The sequence below is a fragment of the Lipophrys pholis genome (genome assembly GCF_963383615.2).
Source record: "Lipophrys pholis genome assembly, chromosome: 16".
Lineage (NCBI taxonomy): Eukaryota > Metazoa > Chordata > Actinopteri > Blenniiformes > Blenniidae > Lipophrys > Lipophrys pholis.
This window is the reverse complement of record NC_137634.1, coordinates 14,943,871-14,971,847: the sequence shown is the minus strand read 5'-3', so window position 1 is coordinate 14,971,847 and position 27,977 is coordinate 14,943,871. Positions and strand designations below refer to the sequence as shown.

General features: G+C 42.2%; 1 protein-coding gene across 1 annotated transcript; it reads right to left on the bottom strand.

Moving 5' to 3' along the window:
- Positions 1-27,903, bottom strand: mtus2a (microtubule associated tumor suppressor candidate 2a; the record flags this gene model as incomplete). The annotated part of the gene is made up of 15 exons (XM_080483385.1): positions 1-421; positions 973-1,073; positions 2,121-2,240; positions 2,408-2,506; positions 2,595-2,668; positions 2,762-2,867; positions 2,970-3,184; positions 3,384-3,450; positions 4,685-4,810; positions 4,899-5,086; positions 7,353-7,451; positions 10,063-10,221; positions 20,605-20,862; positions 24,607-24,865; positions 25,873-27,903. 15 exons carry the CDS (start codon positions 27,901-27,903, stop codon positions 1-3), a joined length of 4,323 nt encoding a protein of 1,440 aa, XP_080339511.1.
- Between the last annotated feature and the right edge of the window lie 74 nt (positions 27,904-27,977).

Sequence of the window (27,977 nt, the reverse complement as noted above, 5' to 3'; positions counted from 1 at the left end):
TTATCTGTGTAATGGGCTGACGCAGGTGTTTGAATTGCAACGACTTCTGTGCGAGGGCGTGCCCGGGCCGGGAGAGTAATTCTGATTGGCTGCCGCCCTGTGCGTCGGCGTGGCCGGCCCGGGGGAGAGATTCTGATTGATGGTGACCCTGTGGGAAGGAGAGGAGTACTGAACCTGCTGGGGGCAGCCGTGGCAGTGGGTGGGCGAGTCACACCCCGCCACGGGTGAGGAGGAGAATAGAGGGGACGAGGGGACGGGGGAGGTGGAGAAGGACCGGTGTAGCGGAGAGGAGGCGGGGGACATGAGAGGGCTGGTCTGGAGACGCCACAGCAGCTCCTCATTGTTCCGACTCAGGCGTTTCTTCTCGGTGCTCTCTTTCTCCACGGAATCATGCAGGTTTGCGTTCTCCTCCGACAGTTGCCTGATGGAAAAACACCACAGACGTTGGTGTTTAATTTAGCCATTTGGATGAGCAACTTCGCACTGCCACTATGAGGACATATCAGAATAATATCATCTAATTTATTAGAATTTTAATATAATGTCGATTTCATGCTTTGATAACGGAGCATTTCAATATGAAATGTGGTCCAAATGTGTTTATAATGACTGTCCTCTTATATAACACATTGCCCACAGACCACCAGTTGTCAGTGTCTAGCACAAACCATGCAATATACTGTTTTATGAATTATGTTATTGTTCATAATAGTGAGCTCAACATTCAACCATAAATGCTTCCTACAGAGCTGCAATTATGAAGCAGCCACAAAATAAAAAAAACAGAGATGGGAAATAGTTTTTCAGTTGCTCCCTTGTGGGGAGCAGTGGAATACATTCAAAGTAGTAAGTGTCCATTTACAAGCTTCTAATCTTTGGTCTAAAACTCGCAGCCCAAAAAGGAGCAAAGGGCTATACTTGATGAAAAAAGGGATTTAATCATATTGTTTATAATTAAATGTTAAATCTTACCTGGACAAAGTTAAGTTCATTTCAATACGTGCTTTCATGTCTTCATTCTGCTGCTGCAGAACCTGGACTTTCTCCTCCAGGAACACGTTCTTTTGGGCCTGCTCAAAGACAGAGTGGAGCAAGAGCACAATCTTTCATTCACCACACACACACACTGACTGTCACGTGTTTTTGAGATGCTTGTGTGTATGTCTCAATGGACTGCAATGAATTGTGAACAGAATTCACGAGTTTCTAAAACATCTTTTAAGATTGATTGGCGTTTCCCCCACGATTTTCTGGGCCTTGGATTATGAAGATGTTCCAAAAATCTTTCAAACTTTTTTCAAAAATCTTTTTCGAACCCAAAATTACGTATTTTTCTGAATGAGAAGAGGCATGTCCAAACATTTTTCAAGGAACAGCACATATATAAAACTTTATAAACAGCGTTGCGACTCAATGAAGGAGAAATATTGCACTGGAACTGTCATGTTCTGCATTCACTTCCTGTCACGTACGCCTTTTAGTTCTGCATTTGTGGTCGCCAGCTTCCATGTTTTTAAACTCACTTGGCCTTGTTTTGTTGAAAAACGAGCTCAAGTCACATGATCAGCACAAACTTAAGTAACTGGGAAGGGGTGAAGTGCAGCTTTCATGTGTGGCCCATATTAAATGACAGTTTTGGAACTTGCTGCAGGCCAAATAAAAATGAACACCGGGCTGCAGTTGGTCTGTGGGCTGGAGGTTGGACTCCTCGGAATTAGAAAACATGAGAAATGAGCCTTCAGCTTGTCAGTCTGGAATTCATCCATTTTTTTTTTTTTTCCTACCCGGAGGTTTCTTCACTCTCTTCATTAGCTCCAGTTTGCTTGACGTCTGACGACAAAATGATTGCAGGACGAGGGAGTGAAGTTACTTTTGGAGTGAAGAATCCTCATTTGTCTCTATAACAACTGCTGTACTTGAATCTAGTACAGCGTTCATGAACCACATCTTCAAAAGAAAAGCTAAGTCCATGTGATTGGAAGTGATATTGTTGCAAACATTTGGACTTTCTATTTTTTGTGTATTTTTGAGTCTCCGACCCATTGCAACCTGTGTCCCAAAGAGACAGTGACTTAAATGTTGTGGCAGAGATGAAACAAAGCGGGCTTATTTGAGCCTACCACTTTCTCCAGGTCAGAGATCTTCTTCTCCTGCTGATGTATTTGCTGGTTCTTCATTTCAACAACTTCCTTCAAGCTCTTCAGGTCCTGCTCAATGTGTTGGTACGGGGCTAAAGCATCCTACCATGAAAAAAATTAAAAAATTAAAAAATCACGCAAGAACAGGATTAAAGATACTATTAAAGAAAACAGCTTGACACTATTTGACCACTCGGGATTGCAGTTGAGTGTTTGAGGTGTTTGGTTGTTAACATCTGTATGTTCATGCCTTTACATAATCCACTTACAACTATCTGTTCATCTGTGCTCCTCCTTAAAGCTTCCTCAAAGCGCTTGGCTTTGTCTCTCAGACTTTGATTTTGAAACGTAAGAGTGTCCACTTGGTCCTAAATCAAACACAAACTTTAAACACCAAATATCGGATCACAGATTTCTATTTCTAAACCATTTCTGTTTGTTTTTATGGAGTCGTACCTGTAGAGAAAGTCTGAGTTTGTCAAAGTCCTCCTCTAGAAGTATCTTTTGTTGTTCATGAGCTTTTCTTAAATCTACAAACAGATTCAAGGGCACAAAAAAAACAAAACTTTATTGCTTTAAGAATTCGATGATTGTGAGACTGTGTCTGAGCTCTGAATTTCTACCTCTCATAGTTCGGGCGTGCTCCTCATGCAGTGTTGCCATGGTGATGTTATGCATGTCTCTTAGCTCCTGAATGGCTGCCCGATGGCTGACTGTCATCTCTTCGATCTGACACACCCACGTACACACGAAACAAACACAGCGAAGTTGTATAACGAGAAATCTGACTTTATACGGACCAAATCTCATCCCAAGATGCACTGCTCTCACCTGCTCCTGCTGCTGAGTTCTTATCTCCTCCATCTCAGAGCGACACTCCGCCTTGAGGTGCTCTGTCTCCGCTGAGTGGCACTTCCTAAGGCCTTCCTCCACGGCGGCCAGCTCGGCCTCCTGCTGCAGCTGGAGCTCCTGCAGTTCCCGCTCAAACGCCACTTCCAGCGCAGTTTTTTCCTTTCGGAGTCTCTCCCAACGAACTGAGTTTGATGCTGTTCATAAAGTACATTGGATCATCGCATATTAGATTTTGCAGAATACCCTTGTATTCTTGTGTGCTGTCATATCATGACTGCACAGGCCGGTGTCATGTTCCCGATTTTAACCTGGAAGCCGACGACTTTCCGTTCATATATTCCTTGATAAGATGTTAGATGATTTATTTAGTCAAATAAATGTGTTTTTACTCACCCATCTCCTCTTGGATCTTCTGCATTTCCAAGGTCAGTTTTCTTTTATTTTCTTCTGTAGTTTTATTCTAAAGATAAAAAAAAATGTAACATTATTCTTGATAAAGCAGATGATCAAAGAATCATCTTTACGATTCACTCCAAATGATGTGATAAAACAATCCTTAAATGTTGCTTCAGGCTTTTCTCAGTTATGATATAAGTTTTTCTCTCAATCCTGGTCACCAGTGACCCCTATCCATCATGTTTTAGACATCTTACAGCACATTGGAACAAATGTAAATTGAGTTTTCCGCTACTTTCTTTGGAAAAACAGCTTCGCCGGCATGTATGTAAAACAAACTAACCCTGTATGCAAAATAAGATTGTATTTGAATGAATTGAAACTATTTATTAACGATGCAGTTATTTCCATTATGACTTAGAGTGTACAAGCCCTCGGGCAAGGACTCGTGAGTAAATAAACAAATGTATTGCTAATGGGGATGAGTATGTGTACATCCAATCCAACTATGTTCTATAACACTTTATCCACTTTAGGGTCACAAGGCACTGGAGCCAACCACGTTGACAATTGGTTTTTGATATCCTTTTTAAATTGTGAAGCACTTTGAGCTGTATTTAAGGTGACAAATAAATGAAGTTATTATTATTAGTGTACCTCTATGTTTTGACTAATGGTAGTAGTATCTAAGAGACTCCAGCAGAGGGAGCTCAAACCAACTGAACGGGGCCTCTACTTACATCACTCTTGTCTCTCCTATCTGCACCCTGGGCCACAGCTCTCAGACAGTGACCGTAAAGAAACCAGACAGTCCCTCGGCAGTCTGGAAGGAGTCTTATAGCTACGGCACCTCAGAGGCTGAATCATTGTATCAGACACCGAGCTGGATGAAACCAGCTTTGTGACACACTGAACTCTGGTCCACCTTTTCCACAGTCACAATTGCTCTTCCTCATCATGCTGCTGCTCATTGACCATGCTATGAATCCTACCTGAAAGTGTTGAATACTGTATGTGTGCATGCCTTGAATCTGTGTCATAAAACTAGCTCAGGCAGGAGATGCAAAGCTTTGAGGCTCTGTGCTGTAAATTTGCCTGGGTGCAATGTTTTTCCAATAGAACAATTCACAAGTAGGAGGAAATAATGACGCTTTTCACTCCCAATCATTATGTTTTTTTAGTGAGTATAAGTGAAATAAAACCTTGGTTGGTTTACTTATGGATTGTAGTGTTGTACATTTGCATACCGTCGCATTTATAATACAGTATATGCACTGTGTTTATCCAGTTTGCGCTACCTTAAGGCAGTAATGCTGAGTGGTGATGATGAAAGCTTCGAGACCAAGGGAAGTCTTCCTCAGTTCATCCCTCAGAGCTTTCAGCTGCCTCTCCTGCTGTTCGCAGCGTCCCTGAAGGCGCTGAACCTAGGTGACAAATAATGAAACAAAATGGAATACACCAGCGCACGCTCCAAGTGGTGCTGCAGATTTTCTATGCTTGTCAATAACTCACCTCCTCCTTTTGCTCTTGCTTGTCCCTCTCCTCTGCTTGCCTCTCTCTCTCTTTCTCCTGGGCCTCCTCTTTCTCTCGTTGCAGGTTCTCCTGTTGCTCTTGCTGGAGCTTCAGAGGAGCCACGCGGCGAGGGGAGCCCGAGGGAACAGACCCCCGCACTGCTGCCGCTGGGCGCTGTCCAGACTGGACTGTAGATTTAGAACAAAAAGCAACAACAAAAACAAACATTTGAAATCAAATGTTTAAATTACATGAATATTATAGAATGTCTTACACATGTCATTAATTAGTCAAGGGCTAATTCTGGCACATATCTAGATTTAATAATGCAATTGATGAGGTTTAAATCAGAGGAGATCTGACCTGATCTATTGCTAATGACTGTCTTCACATGATAAATGACTTTAGGTTGATTGAATCTCTTCTACAGAGGAAGCCCTGGGCTTGTGCTCAAGCTGGTGTTCCTCATGATGGACCATCCACACTGATGAATGAGATTGTTATCAAATAATGATCGAGCTCAATCAATAATCGTCTGTGCATCCTGCTGCAGAATGCACATGTGCTTGTATTTTTTTCAGTGCGTGCATCTGAAAACATTCTGTTGCATTACAGTCATACAGCTTCATCCACTGGTAATGGAGGCAATTTAAAGGACAGACAAAACAAGAACCAGTCATTTTTCCTTCAAGAGGCACAGCCATTAACTTGACACTGACACACAGGCGAGCCGATTAACCTCTGTGTGAGTCACTGTGTCAAGTAACGCAACCACACTGCCTACCAGACAATGACGTCGCACCGCACAGCGTCTAAAAATCACAAATTTCCTTTAAAATCCACACATGCTGACAAATTGGCCCGCCTGCATAAAAGGCTACACACGCACAGAAGAAATGAAATCTCTGCGGTTTCAAATCACCTGCCTCACCCACATCATTCAGGCCTGTTGAAGCATAAGAGAGCGGTCTCCATGACGACGCATGGCTGGGCTTGGGGTGCGGGGTCCCAGGTAATGAGTGAAGAATCAGTTAGATGGAGGTTGGGGGCGAAAGGGGGGATAAAATGAGGGGAGTGCTCTGGAGAGAAACCGAGAAGTGCTGAGAGGTAATGAATTCACTGAGGGGCAGGTCTGGTCGAGGACATGCCTGCATGTGTGTGAGCTAAATGTGTAAAAATAGAAAAATGAGAGCTAAAATAATTCAGATACTGTTTCTCAAAATGTGCAAAATTACAAAAGTCAATAACAAAAGCCAAATTTGGATTTCACATTCTTCACTTCTGGCAAATAACATATTTTTCAAGCACACCCAAGCAAAGATACCCACACGTAACAAGACATCTATAGCATTCTACTTGAAAGGTTAGAGAGAGGATAGTGAATACCAAATGAGCTTAAATGGGTGAGTGTGAAGGCAGCATACAGATGATTGTACAGGGCTTGAGGGAACGAGGAATAACGATGCAAGAAACAAAGAGAGGAAGGTGATGGCAGATGTGGAGAGAATAAACCTTAAGTGTGTGTCATTAAAGGTACTCAAGCTGAGGTATCCACGAGGTAGATGTCAGTCTCATTACAAAGCAGTGCTATTTTACTACTTCACTGTCCAGAGCAATTTCAGGTCGGAGCGTCTCTCAGTATTCTCGAGTCTTGATAAACAAAATATAGCGCCACAACGCAGTGAACCGCAGTGAATAGATATGTTGTTCTTGTTTATTCTCTGTGTGGGAGAAGACAAGATCTGGGATGAACAAATAAGTTGATGTCAGATAGCAGAGGTTTGGTGAGGAGACTGAGGCCTGGGGAGATGTGCAGTCTCACAGGAAAACTGCTTGACCGCTGCAAAGAAATAACACACACTGTATGTGCTTGTGAGAAGGATTTTCAGTGACTCAGTGAGTGATGTCCTTCATGTTCTAACCGGAGGAATTATCTGTTCCAGAAGAAAATCTATTTTGGTGTTCTGAGGCCTCGATGCTGAGCTGGACGTGGATGCTTGTATTTCAACAAAGAGGATTCTTAACAGCGAGGAAAAAATGCAATTGTATTAATTGTGAATAAAGTTTAGTCATCTTGATTATTATATCCGTTCTCAGATTCCTCCAGCTCCTGCAACCCTGAAGCTCTCTCTAACCTCCTGTCTGATTGGCCCAGGCTGAACGTTGCAATATGAAGCTGTTGGACACTTTGGCGCACATGTCAGAGGGAATATTTGAGGTGATCCAGAGAAAAGGCAGCTGCAGATCAAATGTAACTTCAACTTAAATGTTTATCAGAAATGTGAAACTTCATTAAAGGAAATTGCTGAAAATGAATTGCAAACTTAAACTTTAATTCAACAATCTGCCCTTTTCAGTCAAAAAAACCCTGTAGCGCTTAAGTAATTCCTTATCCAATCCAATCATTAATTTTTTATAGTTTCTGCAAACAAACACCACAGATCAGGAACTTACCTGGGGACTGAGGTTTAGGAGGAACAACTGCCAGCCTCTTTGGTGAGGATGGGAGGGAACGTGTGACCTCCGAACTCTTCTGAAACTCCTTCCTGCCGACTGTTAGGAAACAGAAACCAGAAATGAGAGGGGGAATGATCAAAAGAAAAAAGAAAGTCTGAAAGCAACATTTGGAAGATTCATTATGTCAGTGAAACTCCATCACAAGTAGACTCATGCGCATCAAAGTAAGCATCACTTGTCCTCCATCTCTCTCTCTCTCTCGCTCTCTCTCTCTCTCTCTCTCTCTCTTTCCTTCCAGTTCATTGCTGATTTTTCTCTTTTCCTAACTTTTTCTATCTCTCTGTTACACTTCTGCTTTCATCTCCAGCTATCTCCCCTCCTGCTGTGGAGTATAACTATGTCCCCCAGGACTGCGGGTCAAAGCGAAGCAGAGCATACCGGCTGAGATGTGCCCATCACCTCCTCGCTCTTTGTGGCATTACACACTTTGTAGTCAAGACATGCAACAATCAGGAACCCAGAATATTTTATTAATGTTGTTTCTCACTTCTCACACATTTTCTCTTGTGTTTCAATCTGTTGCAGAATTGGGTAAGTGAGTGGGTGCACAAGTAACTGGATTTGAAAGAATTAAGACGTGTTATGCAAATGCAAAAAAAAAAAAAAATTACAAGAGGTGGAGAAGGAAGAGGTGTGTGGAGCGCAAAAAAAAAAGGTGTTGTGCATCGGAAAATATGAAAGAAAGGAGTTTCCAAAGGTTAGCATGGAGTCTAGAGTGAAGCAGAGAGCATCGTCGGGGAGAGAGAGGCCTTGAAAAAGAGCTAATTAGTCCTATTATGGGAGAGAAGCCTCTGATCCTGAACAAATCCCCTTATAACCCTAGAGAGATACTTCAGGTCTGCAGAGACCCTGTGTGCGTGTGTGTTTTCAATGTGTGTTCACTGTTCATGATGCATCCATGCAAATGTGACTCTCAGTGACTTATTACCACCACACTGTCACATCACACCAGTGTTCTGGTTCAAACACCCAGTGGGACATCCATCCATCTTCTATCCCTGCTTCATTCAGACTGAGGTCACAGATAACACAGGTGGAAAAGAAAGGTACACCCAGGACCAATCGCCAGTTATACTGCAGGGCTAACACAGAGAGACAAGCCCCCCCCCCCCACCAATATAATCACCAATTCACCTGACAAGCAAGTATTTGAATTGTGGGTGGAAGACAGAAAAACCTCACACAGACGCACAGAAGGAGAACATGCAAACTCCACATGGCCTGACAGCTAACTAACCATGGCTCCACTGTGTTGCCCAAATGAGACTGTTAAATGACGCATGAGCTATTGACTTGTGGAAAATCAAATGGTGAGTTCATACTGCCATCACTTGTGCAGCTGATTAATTTTGCCTGCTGCATTTTCCACTGACACCTTTCTGTTGTTTTGTTTGCGCATACTGCCATACGGCCTCGCTTACCGAAGGGGAACCTTTCTTATGAATACTTTCTTTTCTTTTTTTCCCTTTTACCTAAAAGGCCATCACATAAAGAGTGTTTGTAGGGACTTGTGTGTAAGAATTATGAGTGGAGTCCCAGCTTGGATTATATTCAGCCTATAACACTATCCGGGCTTCCGTTCACAAAATGAACATAGACTATAAGAAATTTAAGAAAACCAGAACACGAGATGAGATGAGAATGGTTGCGCATGACTTGAAGTTTGACAAACACGTTCTTCATTCACAATCGAGAGCTCTGATTTAAAATCACCTCAGGGCACACAGGGTTATACAAACGCTCGACATGTAATGACACTGTCTGCATCCATGATAGGCAAAGAGATGACAAAACCTTTTTGCAACTGCATCGTTGTTAGCTGAGTTGAGTATTTTGCATTCGGTTGTCTGATGTTAGTGTGATGCTCCAGAGCCTTTAATATTAAATCAATGTTTGGCAATGTAACCGTGTGTGATGTTCACCACTGTTCGTACGCTTGTTATATTAGCATCAATTATATCAGGTGTGACCCTAGAAAATCATCTGCATAAATTGACATGTGGGAAACAAAACGTTTGATGCATTTGCCTTCACTTATCCAGGGTTTTAGAATCTAATGGAGCATTTCGGAATCTTTTTTTAAACATTTTTTACTCTTGTTTTTGCTGGAGTGTGGTGAGATACTGCCTTCATGAGCATCCAGGTTCACTACAATAAATGGCTGAAGCGGACACTTAGAAGACACTTCCAGCCCCTTGTATCCCTAATGCAGCTTGAAATATTCTCTAAGTGATTTGCTTAATGAAGTCAAGTGCTCAAGTGTTGAGTTAGCGCCTTTCGGCAATTCTGAAAATTATTTTCAACAACCCCTGATAGTAGGATCATGTGCTAAGTTAGTTGATCTTTCATCATAATGTTCTCTAAATCAATGTTTTAAATTGTGCACAGTCTTGCCTTTGGAACTCACATATGTGAATCTGTTTCTGTTGTATAACTCATCCCTTCTACTCATATGTGCAGGGAAACGATTATTTTGCACTTGCTTACACTAAACTAGGATTTGAGGCGAATTTTGCAGTTTATTCTCCAGTTGTGACTTCAATTTTGAGAGTGCAGAAAATGTGCAAAGCCAAATCAGAGAAAATGCTATTTTGAGCTCCACAAAAACAAACTATTTGAAGACAACATGCTCTGTTCTTCGGCTGACCTCCAGGGGAGCTCCTCGGCTGGGGTGGCAGGTAGCGTCGAGGCAGGGCCGGGGTGGAGGGAGGCTGCAGGCTGCGGCATGGTGCCACCCTCTGCTGATCTGTCGGCGCAGTGCTGGTGGCCACTCGGTGAAGTGGCGGCTCTTCGCTCACACTCAGATCTGCAACAAAGTAAAAAGTTGAGTTTGTATCATTGTTTTTTTTATCTCTATGCTTACAGTCAGATAACCTTCTGAGGTCCCTTCTCAAATGTATCTACATCACCATCTCTTTTTTTTTTCTACTCGCAATCTTTTATTGCTTTTTTTTTTTCCGCCTCCAGACTTATAGGGACGTTGCTGTGGCCAAATTTAGGTTCACTGGAGTGAGAAATGGTTTGTAACCTCTGGGTCAAACTCTCAGGCTTTCTTTTTCTAACCTGAAACATCACGCTTATTGCACTAACACACACACACACACACACACACACACACACACACACACACACACACACACACACACACACACACACACACACACACACACACACACACACACACACACACACACACACACACACACACACACACACATTTATTCTAAGGTGTTTACAGTGGGATACTTCGACCCAAGAAGATGGACCAATCATTGTTCATCCTCACCTTTATTACAGCTATAATCCCTCAAAAGACAAGTGGATGGTTTACACACTCGTGAGTACACGCTCGCTATTCTCTCCCTCTCTGATCAATAACGATCTAATGGACTACCCGCACTTCTCCACCTCCTCTATGTCACAAACAAGGATGAACAATCTAACGTAGGGCCTCTTGAAGCTGTGAGCTGGTGATTAAGACACGAGCGTGACTTGTACTTCCTCATGTCCCTTTTAAAAATGATGATAGGTAAAAAGAACAAAAAACAAACAAACAGATGTGGCGAAAATTTTGATATATTTTTTTTTTGGGGGGGGGGGGGTCTGCATTGGTTTATGTTGTGCCAAGCCCCTCAGGCACAGAGGATTATAATAATTTACTGCAGGGAGCCTCATCTATAAAGAGGAGAAGCTTTGCCATTAATGTGGATTATTTTAGTTAGCAAAGAATTCAAATGTTTAGGGCATAAAAGTACATAAATCAACCTAAATCAAGACGCAAAATACTGACAACATTGCTTTTGCAACGGAAAAAAGTCATGATATACCTCCAGTCACAAAATTCAGTACTACAGCTCGTTTAGCAACCAACAATTACACTAAAACGTGGAAACATTAAAATGGGTGCATGTATCTCTCACCTGCATTTACAAAAAAACAAACATGAGGCTATGCAACGAGCAAATTCAGTCTCATGCCTCCTCATAATTATTCATATGGAATTCATATATACATTCTTTCCTGCGTCAGAGAGTTTGTTTAACAAATGCAAGTTAAAAAAAACAACAACATCCTTCCTACAAAGTGCAACAATAAAAGATTAGAATAGAATAGAATAGAATAGAATAGAATATAGGGGGTGGTGTAATATTAATGATCATTTGATATTTGCTGTCTGTATGGCCCAGGGGAAGAAATGTGGTGAGTGTGGTGTGGTGTTGAGGGATTTGATCGACCTGAGGTGTCGTCCAGAAGGAAGAAGGTCAAACAGGTGATGGACAGGATATAAAGAGTCTCTTGTGATTGTTGTAATATCCTGTATCAACAGGATCAGTGTATGTCAGAGGCAGAAGACAGCCAGTGCTTCAAGTGTAGCCAAAGGAAGTGAATGAAATGGTTAAAAAATATATACTTTTCAAGCATTTTGTGCATTTCAATCTATTCTAGGTTTTTTGTTTGTAACACAGTCTCCTCATTTGCTGTTAATATTTGTGAGGAAAATCTAAAAAAGTGCATCCGTAATTGATAAGAAGTACATAATAAAACTGTTCATGTTGCTTTGTCATCACGTCATTACTGACTGTTGCTTCATGATGCTGCCAGAGCACCTCGGGAGAGAGAAGGGGGGCTGGGTCTGGCTCAGTCAGGCTGCTTTCAGTATTTCCTCCTCATAAATCAGTTAAAACTCTAGGCAGTGTCCAGGCCTGAAAGAAATTCCGGAAAAATCACAGTACCATTTTAGCGGAGCTTAACGGATCTCAGGGTTGCCATCTGATATTTTATGTGCTAATTCATGGTGGGGAGCTGCATTTGTATATAAATAAAATGAAACTCATTAAAGATTTTGAACCTGACAGGTCGTGAGTGGTGCTCTGTTGTTTGAGTTGGCGCAGTTCAACTTGCTGGTTAATGAACAGAAATAGACTTCATTTATCGAAGGTCAACGATGTTTAGACAAATTCCCACAGCACGGAGTGGAGAGGAGGAGAGTCAACAAAGATGTTTTCAGAGCAGACAAAGCTGCGGAGCACCGACAGTGGTTAGACTCCGATTCATCAGCGTATAGAAGGTGAACAAAAGGTTTTTTTTTTCATTATCAGTAAAAGCAGGCTGATGTGCATCACTGATTGGCAAAGTGCCAGCCAGTGATGGATAGCAGCATGAGAAGGAAGGAAGAGGTTGGCTGCTATAGATGAGGAGTGAGGAAACAAAAGGATGCAGAAAAAAAAAAAGAAGAGCTATATAGGCCTAAATGGATGGCGCTGCATTGAAGCCAGTGGCAAGCTTAGCATATTATGAAGGCAGATGAGAAAACACACACAAAAATATTAAAAGGGGGCTGTGGAGAAGAAGAAACAGCTGAACAAAAGACAGCAGGTTTTTTCAGCTCAGTGGGAGGCTATTTTATTGGAGCAGCTTGTGCCTCATCGCAAAGCTAATACCAGCAGAATAATGCTGCTATATATTATTTTGTCCTCACTGACTGAAGAGAAAACAGATATCCAAGCAACAAGATTGAATTGAGCAAATGTGCATTCTTAGGGTTTTCTTGTATTAAACCAGCTTTATTATTGGATATAATTTGAGATTTGGTAGCGAAAATCGGACTTTCCCGTGTTTAATTTGACTGCAGCGTTAACTCTCGTGTGTTTCAGCTAAGTCAGCACATGCTGCCGAAGAAACTCTCCTCCTGTCCTAAAGGAATTGATTTAAGTCCATTCAGGCCGTATTCAGCAAAAGCAGCACACATCCAGGTGCACAACACACTCAGACATGCACAGTGGAAATACAGCACGCCTGCTGTACATCTTGCAGTGCTGACGTGCCAGAGAAATAGCTCCTATGAATCAAAACACCCACCCCCCCCTGGGAAATAAGGGAATACTGTGAAGCACCTGAAAGGGATAGACTCACAGAGATATTTCGGTTCCAGCAGGAATGGGCATTTTATTTATTTCCTGATTGATTCAAGTAACAAGCAAATCTTTTTAAAGTAAAGAAAAGAAAAGAAAAAAAAATATTTAGACTTAATTTTTAAGTGATGATCCTTGAGTAATGTAGTCAGTGTCGATTCTTTCTTGAAAAATATTAATGTTATAAATCAGTTAAGAATACTATTAGCGCTTCATCATTTGAAAAGTCTGGTATTAAGTAAAATCCTCATAATGTAATGCTCCGAGATACTGAAATCAATTAAAATCAAGCCGCTCGAACCAAAATGTTTTGTACGGTGGTCATACTGAAAATACTATGAATTATATGAAATACACAGTTGGGAGAGTTTGGTAAGACAATTGGCTGCACTATAGAAGATGTATTTAAGATGTGTATTCAATCAAAACAGATGAGTATTTGAAGATATGACCAGCTACAATATTTGCATGAATACTTTAATAACTACAATCCAAAACTAATAGTGCTGTACACAACTGAAATGCTTTGACCTTCTCAACATAAATGTTATATTTTAAACAAAACTGTGAGCGAAGCCTATTCTGATTTACATTTTTTTAATGAGACTGCATGTTCTCCCAGACACACGTCAACTCCGTTCAGTGCTCTTCAGTGCAAAAGACAGTGCATATCATTGAGATTGAAGATTGCATTCACCAGAGCCTGTAATTTGTTCTGCATTTTAATTGTTGCTGCCTGTCATTTGCCCGGAGCTGGTTTTAAAATGTTTGCATCTTGTCAATCACCAGTCAAAAGTGACTACCTCTTTCTCTGATCCTTTTCATGTTCGAGTTGCCTGCAATTTGCGCACATCATCATGATTTTGAACAAAAAGCAGATTAGTTATTCAAGATTAAAATGCTGCTGTGAAATATGGCTTACCGGACATTCTCAATGCACAAGATTATTCCACTTTTGAAGGGTCCTTCTTGTGCAGTTTGCATGTTCTCCCTGAGCATTTTCTCTGGGTACTACCGCTGTCCTAAAACCTTGGCTTAAAGTAATTGGTGTCCCCAACAATGCTCTTGGTTGTGAATGGGCAAGGATGAAGTACCGGCGCTGTCTTAAATGACACTGGCCTGAATATTACCAGAAAGTTATGTTCATATTCGGGTCACTTTTTAAAGCGATATTCAAAGGTTGATTTACTGTGCAGAGATGAGAGAGGAAGATAGCATCCGTTTATGCACACTTCATGACAAAGATGTACCGTGAAGCAGCCCAGCAGATCCAGAAATGTAATATATATGCAAGATTCCACCGAGCAGGACACGAGAGCAACAGAAAGCATCAGCATGTATAATGTGACCCAAATATGAACCAAAGGTAAAAGCAAGTTTGACAGCAAAGTCTAATTTTATTCAAAGATTACCATTAAAATCCTCAAACCACAATCCTAAACGGAAGCTATTTTTCACCTATCTTTACTAAAAAAAACTCTTTGAAAGCTGCCTGACTGGAACTTTAAGTATGCCGTTGTGTTCTGTGACATGTGTGAAAGTCAAGGTGAAAGCCGGGTACATACAACTCAAAGTAATGGCCCTGCGGAGGACCAGGGCGGTGGGCTGAGGCAAAGAGATTAGACGATAACACTGGGGCGGACAGTATCCGCCTCAGGCCATGTTTCCTCTCTTAGGACCCAGATGTCAAGAGATTACAGCTTCGCTGCAACTGAAAGGACACTTGACTATTTTTCTTCTCATATATTCAAATGGAGAGCGATGCCGTTAGTGATAACTGACTGTTGACTGGAGCCAATACAATGGCAATTTTAGGGTAAAATGGCAATTTTAAGGGCTCAAAGAATACAGTTTGCTAATATACTGCCTGAGTAAGATACAAAAGTATTATTAGGTGATAATTCTGATGAAAAGCCACAATAACAAAAGACTTAACAGCATGGTTCCAAGTCCAGAGGCCTCAGCTCTTTGCAGTGTGTGTAAAACACTCAATCTCACCCCACTCATTCAAAGAGTGAGTACATGCAGGTGCTACATGTATAGTCTCGGTTCACTGAGCTGATATAAAAACAGTCATTAAACATCCTGATCCTGTTTGCAATAAAATCCAGCACCTGCATTTTTGCAATCTGACATTTCAATGAGAGAAGGTTATTCGGCAGAGTGCGCAGTCACTAAAGCTTCTGGCATCATATTAAGCAGCGAGTTTAGGTCCCTGGAAAACAAAACATCGCCAATGGATGTTGAGAATAGAGAATACATATGTTAATTTAAGTCTTCAAAGCTTTTATTCACTATTTTCCAGCCACAGGCACTGCATTTCTTTTATATTTAGGCATTGGCACTTTAAATTTGTATGAAACTGTTACGTTCCATTTTAATTCAGTAATATTATTAAGGCTGAAATAAATAAACACACATAGACTTGTAGCACTATCTTCATGAGGGGCTTCTTTTGGACAACATTGCATTTAGCAAATTCTAACATTCACAACAACAACAACAACAATAAAACCAAAACTGGAACTGACTATAACTGGATGCCCCAAATCACATCTTAACCCAGAAACACACGTAAAAGGCTGTAGGGTTCTGCACGTCGCGGCCGACAAAGTAGCTTGGATCACAAATGTATAATGTGTTCTGGATCAAACACTCTGTAATAACGTTTATTATCGTATTTCCTCTCTTTGCAATCTGATGCCAAATTTCTTATTATTTTATTGTATTATTCCAACGTGATCCCACTTTGCCGTTATAGATGTTCATCAACAATTTCCCCACCAAAATAATATTTATAGATGTTAACTGTTGTTTTAAGGGAGACAGCACTACATAAATTTAAAGAACTAATGCCTTTTCGTCTCTTTTCATGTGTAAACTTTTAGGGAGAATTAAAAATCTGTCAATTCTGCAATTATCGCCAGTCAAGAGGATCTTTGGTAGACTATGAGAATTTGTCACACCAAGTCCTATCACACTACTAGTTCTATTAAAAATGCAAAACACACACAATATTCAGTCTTAGCTTGAGGTGTGACACAGAACAAATGAAAGACGTCCGAGTACAAACGAAGCCTTATCTGATTTTGACGCACCTGCCTGTGTCAGTCTGGACCATCAGTTAAGCTCATAAACTTCGATTAACAGGGAGATAGATGAAATGTGTTGGGAGGTTATCAGCTAATGAACGGGCCCATTGAGCTCATCCCCACCGTCACAGCTTCTACTGCTTCAATAAGCCTCTGCCATGTTAGTTTCCTCTCTCCTCAGCTACAGAATGGCAGCCATATCTAATTGGCCCATCTAATTTGCCGCTCCTTTTAGTGTGCGCTTGTGATCGTGTGCACACACGCTTGTGCATGACTGTGTGCGCGCATGCACCACAGAAACCATCTGTTCACAGTGAGCGAGCATGAGTCACACACCAGATCTGAGCCATGGCATCTGGGTTATGGCATCTTCTCTCCTCCGTGCACCGATCGCACCAAGCCTTTGCCTCTCTTTCGGCCCCGTTTCCCCGCCACATTCCGCCTTCCCTCCTTTTCACTCATTTCGACTGATTGCATTTGCTTTTTATCACTGCGTCCTCCCTGAGCTTCTCAGTTCTTCCTTTCACTCATTTGATCGCCGACACAAAAGGCAGATAGGAGTGATAATGCTGTGTTTGTTTTGGCAATTGAGTTTCCATCATGGAGTCAGCGTGGCACAAAGCCAAAGGCTTCATCGGCATCCTTCTGCTGGCTCCTATGCAGCAGCATCTGTCAATCAAGGTGGAATTAACTGCACATCCCCCGGATATATTAGATGCCTGGATACTCTCTCTAATGCACACTCCCACTCCGATTCATGAGATGTCAGTGACTGGGCTAAGCGTGGATTGCATTAATGGCTAATCAATACCATTACAGCCCCCTAGACACTGGACTAGCACACAAATATTTGGATTTATACACGCAAACAGGTAAAAAGAATCAATTTAGGACCATAAAAAGATTAGCTGACCATGACTTTAGCTACTGTGGCATGTGAGTGTTTCATTGTAGAAACATGTGCACTCACTCACACCACCTGGAGTCCAGCCATGGAAATGTTTTTTTTTTTTTATTTCCCAAGAATTTTCAAATATAGGGTATAATTGCAAAAATCTACTTCCTGTAATAACAATTTCATGTTTGTGGTTTCCACTGTAACCAAAATCAACAGAACCAGCGATCAGCTCTCTCCTATAGCCCACTCCATTTATTTTGTCCACACATGCCAAGACAATGCACACCGCATGCACACATAACCCACTGATACAGTAGGGTGCAGAAACCCCAGGGACTTTACCCTAACCCACTTTACTGGAGCCTTGCAATCTGTTCCACATTATTGCTCCACTCCTTAATGATTTCTCCTATCTGTGTGTTTTGCGTGCGGATCAATATGGAAAACAAGCAACTGAGCTTTCCATCTCTTCTCCCCGTACAAGCAGGTACTGAGGCTGCTGCGGCTCCCCCGACATTCATGATGGAGGGATGTGTGAGGAACTCATCTGCCAGTCTGTCTTATCCTTCATGCAAATTGAAGTGCAGTGAGGGGGGGCAAAGATCCCCGAGCAGAGCAGGAAAATCAGGTAAAGCAAACTATTCGCATTTACATGGGCACAAATACATATAAATGTGCAAGCGTGTGCAAAGAAACGGATTCAACAGCGACAGAGCCTTTGGAATATTGAAACTGTTTACGAAGGTCATTACTGCTACTTAATATTTAAGCCATGATTTTCCATGATTCACAACATCCCGCGACAAAAACATTTGCCACTCAGAAACAAAATCCAGTCTTATGCCTTCGGTTATATAATGAATTCAAGATAACCTAGTTAAATGCAGCATCCATACTTTGACACTTCTGGTGGATTCATAGTTGCAACCTGTAGATGTATGAAAAGTCAATTCAGGTCCAGAAAAGACAAGTGCGAGCACGACTCCGGCATTACCCCTAAGAAAGGCTGGATAAAAAAGACATCAGACAACCTGTTTAAATCTCATCAAGTGTTCACACAGCAGGAGAGACAGCTCAGGATCAACAGTCAAGCCCAGTTTAGTGTGGAGGGTTCAAACAGAGCAAAGAGTTCAAATACCTTACTGGTAAAGGTCACAAGCACCATGCAGAGCCTAAAATGTTCCCGCTTCCCCTCCTGCCTTCCTAGCTGTCAAACACGCGCACGCACTCACACTCACACTCACACTGAAAAAAGAACATCAAAGACGTGTAATCTGTGCCTCTCATGTCTGTCATTGGTTCCATTTCGGTCCCACCGTGCTCAGAGCAGCAGCAGGCAGAGGAACACTCTGCTGCAGGCACTGCTTCTAAAAACTTCCAGTCCTCTCTGCTCTGCTGGCAGCTGCTCACGACTTCAGCGACTCTGCATGTACAGGTGCAATATTCAATAAAGTGGCCAAATTGGTCATGGACTCTCAATCTTACAGGCATACTGGAATAAATCTGCAAGCTATGATGGATAATAGACGATGTGCAAACAGATTAGCTCAGTTCTGTTGAGTTTGTTATGATTTAGCAGATGCAATTAGAAGCATGTAGCTTTTTCAAAACTTATTTGTTTGACTCTTAATATAGGTATTTGTCACATTTTTTTTTGTAATTTAAGTGATTCACAAATGAACATGTGTAAGAGAAAGGCAGGGTTAAGGTAATTACTGATCATTATTTGTGTCAAAATAACCACAAAAGTGAGACAAGAGTTTTTGAGCACACTGCTGTACTGCTGTTACTTTGCAATAAGCAACAGAATATATCTTTTTTAAAGCAATTAGATTAGATTAAATGCGAACAGTCACAAATAGTCACAAAAATCCAAGGTGGCTGTAACTAGTGTCACTGTTTTCAGCTAATACATGAGAATATAGGTAACAAGAAAAGAATACCATGAAAAAGAGAATAATAAGGCTGTTTATATTAACATATTTTTTCAAACAAACCAGCTTCTGTATAAGGAGAAAAAAAGTACATAAACTTCATGGTATAGGCATGAAAAAGATATGCACAGTCTTTTTGGACTTAGGGGATTTGTCTCTTTCTGAATCCTCTATAAGGCATCTAGTTTTTTTTATATATTTCTAACCACTGAGAGAGAAAAAAAAAAGATCAAAGAAAGTATGATGTGGAAAAAAAAAAGAAGGGGAACCAGGGAGAAGAAAGATGACATAACAAGGGGCCTGATCTGAGTGGTGGTGCTTACGTCAACTGTAACTAGGAGAAGAAGAGCAAGCATTCCCTATGTAGGTCACATCCAATACACAGCCAGCTACCGCAAAATTCAGCCAGCTACCCGACCAGCCTGCCAAGCGATTTCTGCAATCACAACCGTAACATCTCTCAGTTCTGTAACGAGGGCGATGAAAATGAAAACGGTTCGGTGTGGTTCAGTCGGAAGCAACGCCGAGAGACGTCCTCTGGTGTCTCAGCTGATGCTGACAGAACCTGCAGCACAGACCTCGTTAGGAGCCTGTTAAATTACTGATGAGTTTGGGGACTGACGTTGCGCGCTCTGTTATTTTTACATACTTTTCAGGCAAGAAAGTGGTTGCTCGATTGGGACATTTTGTGACTCATGCACCTTAAAGCAGTGAACCATTACAGTAGCTGTCTGTAATATTAACCTAACTTTTTTTTTTTTTAAATTTTTAATTTTTCACTGTGAACAATACCACAATTTTCTAAACGCTGATTTTTGAGACGGGTGACTCTTGTATGTATATGATCAGTCTTATATACCTACATACTATCTACATACCACCTAACTCATTATACTTCACTTTGTACCCGGATCTCTTGCTGGAACTGTCTCTTATGGTTTCCAGACGTGTTCAAGTCAAACAACACCTCTACAGTTGTTAATCACAGGGAACATGTGCCTGAGTGAAGAATAAGCTGTATAAGTGGGGAGGAGTTCAGACAGAGCGAACGCAAACTGTAACATAATGAATGTGGGAGGGGAATGTGGGAGGGGGCTGTTTATGCAAACTATATCCATGTAGGGAATACATAAAAGAAGGCGATAAAAGCAGATTCCTGCTTATATTCATGCACATACTATAGTGTGGTCAAAAAAATGAGAGCTTGGTGGGAAAAACAACAGATATCTATTGATAGGCTGCGTAAAAATGAATTACACTTCCTTGTAAATAGAAAAAAAATTGCATGGGAGAAGTCATGCCTCTATGATGGTTAGAACGGCTGTGAACAGATTTCCATGTGAGTGGACTCACGGTGAGCTGTCCTGCAGGGGTCACTCTGCGTGCTGTCCCCAGAATGAGCTGAGGAGACGGACGAGACGCTGGAGCTCCTGACGAAGCCGAAGGCTGCCAGGCGGCCTGCGGGGAGACGGCTGGAGCCTAAGCCTGGAGTCCGGACGCCTGACTGACTCACTTTGGGAAGCAGAGACCTGGAGGTTGAATTCTGAGCCTGGCCTGTGGCCACGGCAGCAGGTTGAGGAGCAGAGGGATGCTTGATGAAAACCTGGTCATCTGAAAAACATGAAAACTGCATTTCATCACATCCTGGTAACAAGTAACAATTACACTACTTCGGTTTGAGCTGCACCATGTACAGTAAGCATGTCCTGATGTATGGGCATTAAAGCACTGGGCAAGTCTGTGTGTTTCAGTTATTAAACTAAATTCATGCCAAACACTCAGCATCTCTCTGCTGTTTACACCCCTCGTGAATCATTCATCATCCTGTGTTGACTATGCTCTCAACATACAGCAGGAGGTTCTCTCTGTGTTATGGCTCCGGCTGCTACTGTAAGCAAATAAAATAACGATGCACACTACAACCTGGGAACAGCTGTGTTTGGCTCTAGCCTCGCTTGCACACTGGGCCTCTGGCCAGCAGTTTGTCTAATGCCAACACTGTAATGACATTCAATATAACACTCACCGTTTAGGACATGTTATAAAACTTGTCGTACGTACACTGTGTCTCTAGGTCGTCTGATTGCGTTATCAATAACTCCTAACATATAATAATATGTAGTTATGCAGAAACTCTTAAAGCTGTGGTTTTGCAACTTCAGTTACCACATTTTAAAAGTGTGGTGTGTGACATTTAACCACCTTAATGTTCCCTTTTTCTCCTTTTGGAGAACAGCATATAGTGGGTCCAAGATATAAGAGGCTCATTTAAAATGTGATTATTCTTGGTCGCATATCATTAAAGTAAACTCAGAGTTAAATACCTCAAATGAGGCTGAAATAAAATGTGGAATTAAAATAGATAAAACATCCTGACAAAGAAAGAGTGGACGGAAGGGGAATCAAAATGAGAAAGTGGGGATATGAAAGTAATCATAGCTCAATAGTGGCAGCTATTGTCACCGTGTGATGGGTCAAAATTGTCCTTCACTGTAATCTGTGGTTTCCAAAAGCAAAGCAGTTAAAATGTGCAGGCATGAACGACAAAGACACACACACACACACACACACACACACACACACACACACACACACACACACACACACACACACACACACACACACACACACACACACAGAAGGTAATGGGCAAATCCTCAGGCCCTTGGATAAAAGCCCCATCCTGACGAACCCCAGCCTGCACTACAGGGTCCCCATCATGGGCAGAAGGAGAGCATTATCCCCTGCTGATTGCAGAGATAAGGTGGACAGACCTCCCTTCCCCTCCATTTGGCACAGCAAGCTGGTTGCTGCAGTGCCTACTATGGAGGAAACACCACATCAGGACAAAAGCAAAAAAAAGAAAAGGAAAACTTTGAGTGGCTGAAGCCAGTGAGAAGATCAAATAATCTCCAGTGTATCTCCACTTCAACATCATCGGTGCTAAGATTCACACTGATCCCCTCCCTCTATCATGCTCTAGCTCCCTTCCTTGCAGCCTGTTTATTAGATTGGAGGTTGCTCTGCTCAAGTGAGAAGGTCAGGATCATTAAAGATAAATGTCCTCATTTAAATATTGCTCCTCCCACCCTCGCCTCGCACACGATTGGTCCTCTTTGAGAGATGACAGGAAGAAGTAGGTCTCATAAACATTCACTTTACCTTTAATGCAACTGACATAGACGCGCGTTGGATGAAAATACACATGCGGCGCTAAAACATAAAAGGAACAAGGCGAATCGAGAGAAGGGAGAACATGCAAACACCACACAGAAAGGTCCCACTGAGCATTTAAACTCAGACAGTCCTGATTTGAGTTGATAACACCAACCATTCCTCAATGCTAACAATACACCCACAAAAACACATTTCCTCTGATAAAGTGTCTCTCATCATTGCTTATGTTTGAGAGTGCTTCGAGGTTGTGACGGCCACATTTTCAACTGCCCTTGAGCCATGCTTCAAGTGGTTTCAAGGACATCCTAACCTTTTGTAAACCAGGGAAGTCACTGTGACAGGCATCTGGAATAAGTACGACAATGACCAACCAATTTGAATCACAGCCCAAGGTGAGGTGCGACAACCTGCTCGGATTTTCCTTCGCAAAGCATTAAATTGCATGTTATTAAATGTAATACTCGGGTGAATTGCAATCTCTGCGGCAGCTCTACCGGAACAAAGAATGGGCTTCACTGCTATGAAGAAAAGGAGGGGGGGGGGGCATTCAACATGCAGAAGTTGCCATAAATTGAAAACAAATGTTGTGTATGTCTTGTCACATAAGTGGATGACCCTCATTATCAAAACAATAGAGAATTTCAAATCAGCACAGTAATTATCAGAGTCATTACAGAAAGGTGACAGTTACACAAGAGCAACACAGTGTAACGCTGGAACAGGTTTATGTAAAGCAGGTTCTCCTTCACAAAAGGCTCCAAAGCTGTAGATTTAAGGAGTTGTAAACTCAAAGGAAAATAAAGAGACATTCTTTAGATTTGTGAGAAAGCAGAAGACAAAGCAAAAGCAGAAAAATCAACAGAAAAATCCCTTAATAATACAATGCTTATACAAAAGGAAAACACCGCCACACACAATGCTGACCAATGCTGAAGATATGCAGTCATTCTGTATTTTTCAGGAAGTGTTTATCTATGCAGCGAGTAATACCAAGCATGATTCTGGCAGGAAGATACTGACATGACTTAAGCGTTAATTGGCTTGCACTTCAAAGCTTTAAGTTCCCAGAGGGCCAAGCAGCATGGAGATACTCTGAATATGTATTTACAGGGATTATGATAAGAAAGCCTGGCACATCATAACATCATGCCGATCACTTCTGTATGTGCAGTTTTTCAGTCCTGTGTGTGAGTGTGTATATATAAATGCACACATGCATGTCTCTGTATGTCCATGTGTGTGTCTCTCTCTCTCTCTCTCTCTCTGTAAATTCACTGTTCCTGGGCAATCACACTGATAGGGAGAGCAGATCAAATATTTATGGACGCAATAAATGGCACATCCTTCCCGCAGTCTGCCGTGTGATGAGAAAATTCCATACTTTGATATTCCATTGAGGAGCTATCCGAACGATCTGGATTAAAAATCTGCTGTGTGTGAAGAGAAAATGTGAACAAGCCATTACTTATTTATCTTTTTGTTTTTGTAGAAGGCAGAGCTCTGGAGCAGAGCAAGTCCCTTTAGAGTCTTTTTTAAATTCACCCAATCAGATCAGACGAAAATTAATCTCAGAGAATGCATTTTAATGAGCATGCCTTCAACACGGGCCAAGTTTTGTGGGGGGAAAGGTCCCACAACTGCATGTTCAGGAGATGAAACATAAGGCTGCAGTACAGCTTGTCAAATTTTGGAAACAAAAAAATACTGTAGCTGAAAAGTTATCTCCACTGTCTTACTACTCCCTTACTAAGTGTTATATTGTGTCGCAACTGTGGTGCAATTTCTTTGTACAAAGTGTCTGTGTTATTTTTTTTAAATCCATAAGCACGTGATGCAAGGGATGGTCAAATCAACTGTGTCTCTGCCCTGCAAGCATTGATCCACTCAGTGACTGCTGGCTGATTGGCTGTGGGGGACAGGGGTGTGATAAATAATCAGTCTGTCGTCCCATGTCTTTGTAAATATAGAGATGATTGTGATTGATAGAGATGAGGTGAAGTAAATGGTTGTATTTGGTTATTAGATTACTAGAGGATCCATGCCTACATTCCATTGTTTTTCACTTTTTCACAAAAAACCCCACAAAAAAACTAAACAAGCTACAGATTTCACGTTTCAACAGTTGCAGCTTGGGATTCCTATAATACATACCCAGAAACAGGCTGTGAGTGAACATACCTGTGTTATCTTGGCTTTTATGAGTGGTTGCTGGGCTGACAGGTTGGACGGGCTGGCTGAAGACCAGTGTTGTCTTTTGACCTTGACTCGGTCCTCTGGCCTTCGTTGAACCTGTGGTGGTCCTGGCGACAGCTCCGAGGCCCAGACGCAAACCTCTCCCAGAGCGTAAGAGACTGCCGCTCCCTCCTGCCTGAGCAGCCGTCCTGCTTTGCAGCGCATCTTCACCACAGCCACTCTTAAAACTAATAGATCTCCCCACCTGGAAAATCAGTCATTGAAGTCATTTAAAAGTGCCATCAAATGTGTTTTGGATGGCAGATGACAGAACATCTAAATCTAAAATGTATGTAGTTTTCACTGGTCGTATCTTGGCAAAAGTATTTTTTTTATTGTCTTCTACATTGTTTTGAGATTGACCTGTATACAATATACACAGCATACATATTGGAATTTTTGCCTATATTTTTCGTATAGGTTGTGTCTTGCAGCGAAGTCTCGGCACCATGAGACTTAATTTTGAACAAATATTTGATGCACCATACTGATTGTTTGCAAAAGAGAGCCTTTGATATCCAGCGCTGGTTTTCCTCAGATCTCGTGTTTCATATCATGACTAAAAGCAATAAACAATCTGATGAAACATGGGGCACAGCAATTCGGAATTAATTACCACTTGAAGAAAATGTAACTCGAGTGCAGGGAGCCAGTGTGCTATATATATGAAATGTTCAGTAATGTTGTATATCTATTGAACCATTGTGTGCAAGGCAAAGTGCTATCCAACACACATTGTCATATACACTGTTGAGATTTGTCTTTCCGCTGTGGGCTTTGCACTTCAGCAGGCATTAAATATTTATTTAGACATTTTCTGTGATTGACGGCATTTTAACGTGTATGTCCAATGGAGCTGTTTAATCAGAATCAATAAGGAATGATTTTAAAGTGATAATGAGCAGCTCTTCTGAGAGTGCGAATAATAAGCAGAATATTCATTAATCAATTATACATGGCTACTGGTAAAATTTATGGACAAGTGCCAGAGAAATTCAAAGACAGTCAAAGGAGGAGGTTTGTTTTAGTACCTAATATCTGTACATGCGGCGACTGAATACAGCTTTTATCATCTGTTCATATGCAGATGTAGATGATATTGTGGAGATAGAACATAGTGGTTTGATTTTTCTTTCCAGAAAGATCAGAAATCTCTGTGAAAAATTTCAAATCAAAAACTTTGAAAATGAAGTTTTATGGCGAAATACTCACGTCAGAGGGCGGCCCGTAGAAGTTGTCTGCTTTGCTGCCTAGTTTTGGCGGCGCTGTATGGCTGTGTGTATGTGCAGAAGGGGCAGTGTTTGTGTGCCCGGGTGCCCTGATATTCCTGCTCAGCACTCCTGGTGAGAAAATATTTGTCTGCATCTCTTGCTGGTACTTGTCATAGAGCAAGTTAGAGGCACTAAGAACAGGGGCTCCTCTGGTTTCTGGTTCAGACTTGGGGGAGTCTTTTGCCGTGTCTTTGAGAGAAGCGGGTGTTTGGCTGTTAGTGTATGTTGAGAGCCTGGATGGAAGGGAAGATACCTGATAAGGACCATCAGAAGCTTGTGGTTTAAACTGAGGATTCTTTCTGACATAAGTGATGATTTTGGGGCGAACTCCTTTAGGTTTGAGTTTAGGTGATGGGGAGCTCTCTCTCGGGGAGCTATGGTTTGAGTTGGGGGAACTCTGCTGCTTGTTAAGAGGCGCTTTGGGGATTCCACTTGTGCTTATGTTAGTTTTGACTGGCGCTCTCAAACAACTGTTGCCATAGCCCTGAGCTGGTGATGGTACCACAGGGCTGTATCCTGTTGGGATGTGTCTCACCACTCCAGGGACATTCCTGGAAACGAGGTACATAGAGGGTTGCCTTCGTGGTGAGCCCTGGGGCGTCCTGAGAGGGGAGTGGGGAGGGGTAGATGACCTGGATTCAACCCCGGTCCGGTTGGGACTAGAGCAGTTTCTCCTGTATGTGAGCTGAGTCTGGGGTCTCTTCTCAACAGTGGAGGGGCTCAAAGGACTAGAGCTATGTCGTGATATTGCTGCTGGCTGAGTTTCCCTTGGCGGAGCCTCACTCTGGGATGCCTGGTTGGGTTGTCTAAGATGAGAGACCCCTGGTGAGTTGTACAGGTGAGAGAAATCTGAGGGTTCACGTAAGGATGATCTTGAAAACTTTCTGCTTGCTCCATTACTGTGTGATTCCACAGTGGGTCTGATGGAAATGGGCTGCCCTGTCTCAGCTCTCTGAGTATTGGACTCCGGTAAGCTCCTCGCCCTTCCCATCTCCGTCTGACAGAGGGGTCTGACAAGCTGTTGCCGCCTCGGTGGCAGCACCCTCTCCTCAAATCCAGCCCTCCTCCTTTGGCCAAACCCCCCATCAGAGGATAGTCCATTCCTATGATGCATTCCTTCCTCATGTGTTTGATCCTGGTTGCTGTACTGGAAATAGCTGTGTTTATCCTGAGGATGCATTGGTGGGGAGTTTGGATTGACATCTACAGGAGTTGCCTTTCCTCTGCTTTGAGCTGAGGTAGTGTTGTTGGTATTCTGATAAGGGTTGCTTTTAGAGTTGGACAGCGATACAAAATATGCTTCTCCACTGTTATCGAGAGCACTAGACAGGCTTCCACTGAGTGCAGCGGCTGACAGGCTGGAGACAAACACATTTGTCTCAGATTTGGACTCCTTCAGACCTGCCTTGCGCCTCTCCCTCCCTGACCTGGTGTCCCTTTTCTCTATTGAGTCTGTCACACATGTGTCTAGGCCTTCACTGCTATGACAGGCAATCCTTTTCTGCACCTCTCTATCTCGGTGTGTCCTGCTGTCCACTTTGTTGCTGTCATTGTCATTTCTCCTTGCGCCAGTGGAAGCAGAGCTGGCAGTTGAACTGGAGGATATAGACATGGGACCCTCGTCTTTTCCATCTCGCAAGCTTCCTCCATCATCCTCATCTTCATTTTCCTCTTGATCTCTCTCTCCCAAGAATGTATGTATCTCTGGACAATCCACAAGCTCGAAGTCTCTGAGCTCAGGCTGTATGCATTGCTGCTCTGAACCCCAGATTACTAACTTTTCTGGGGATTCACTCTGTGAGACCAACGGAGGAATGGAGCTTGAACTGTACCCAGTGCCTTCACCAACTGAAGATACTTGATTAGCATTATCATCCCCTGACTGTGTGAACTGGATGTGGGATTTCTGCCCAATCTTTTCTCCTCTGTCAACATTAAGCCTCAGACCCCGGAAACTGCTTGGAAAACTCATGGTGGATAGGTGCTTCAGGCAGAATCAAAAACTCCTCCAGGGTGTTGAAGCCATTTACAGTTACAAAAGTTGCT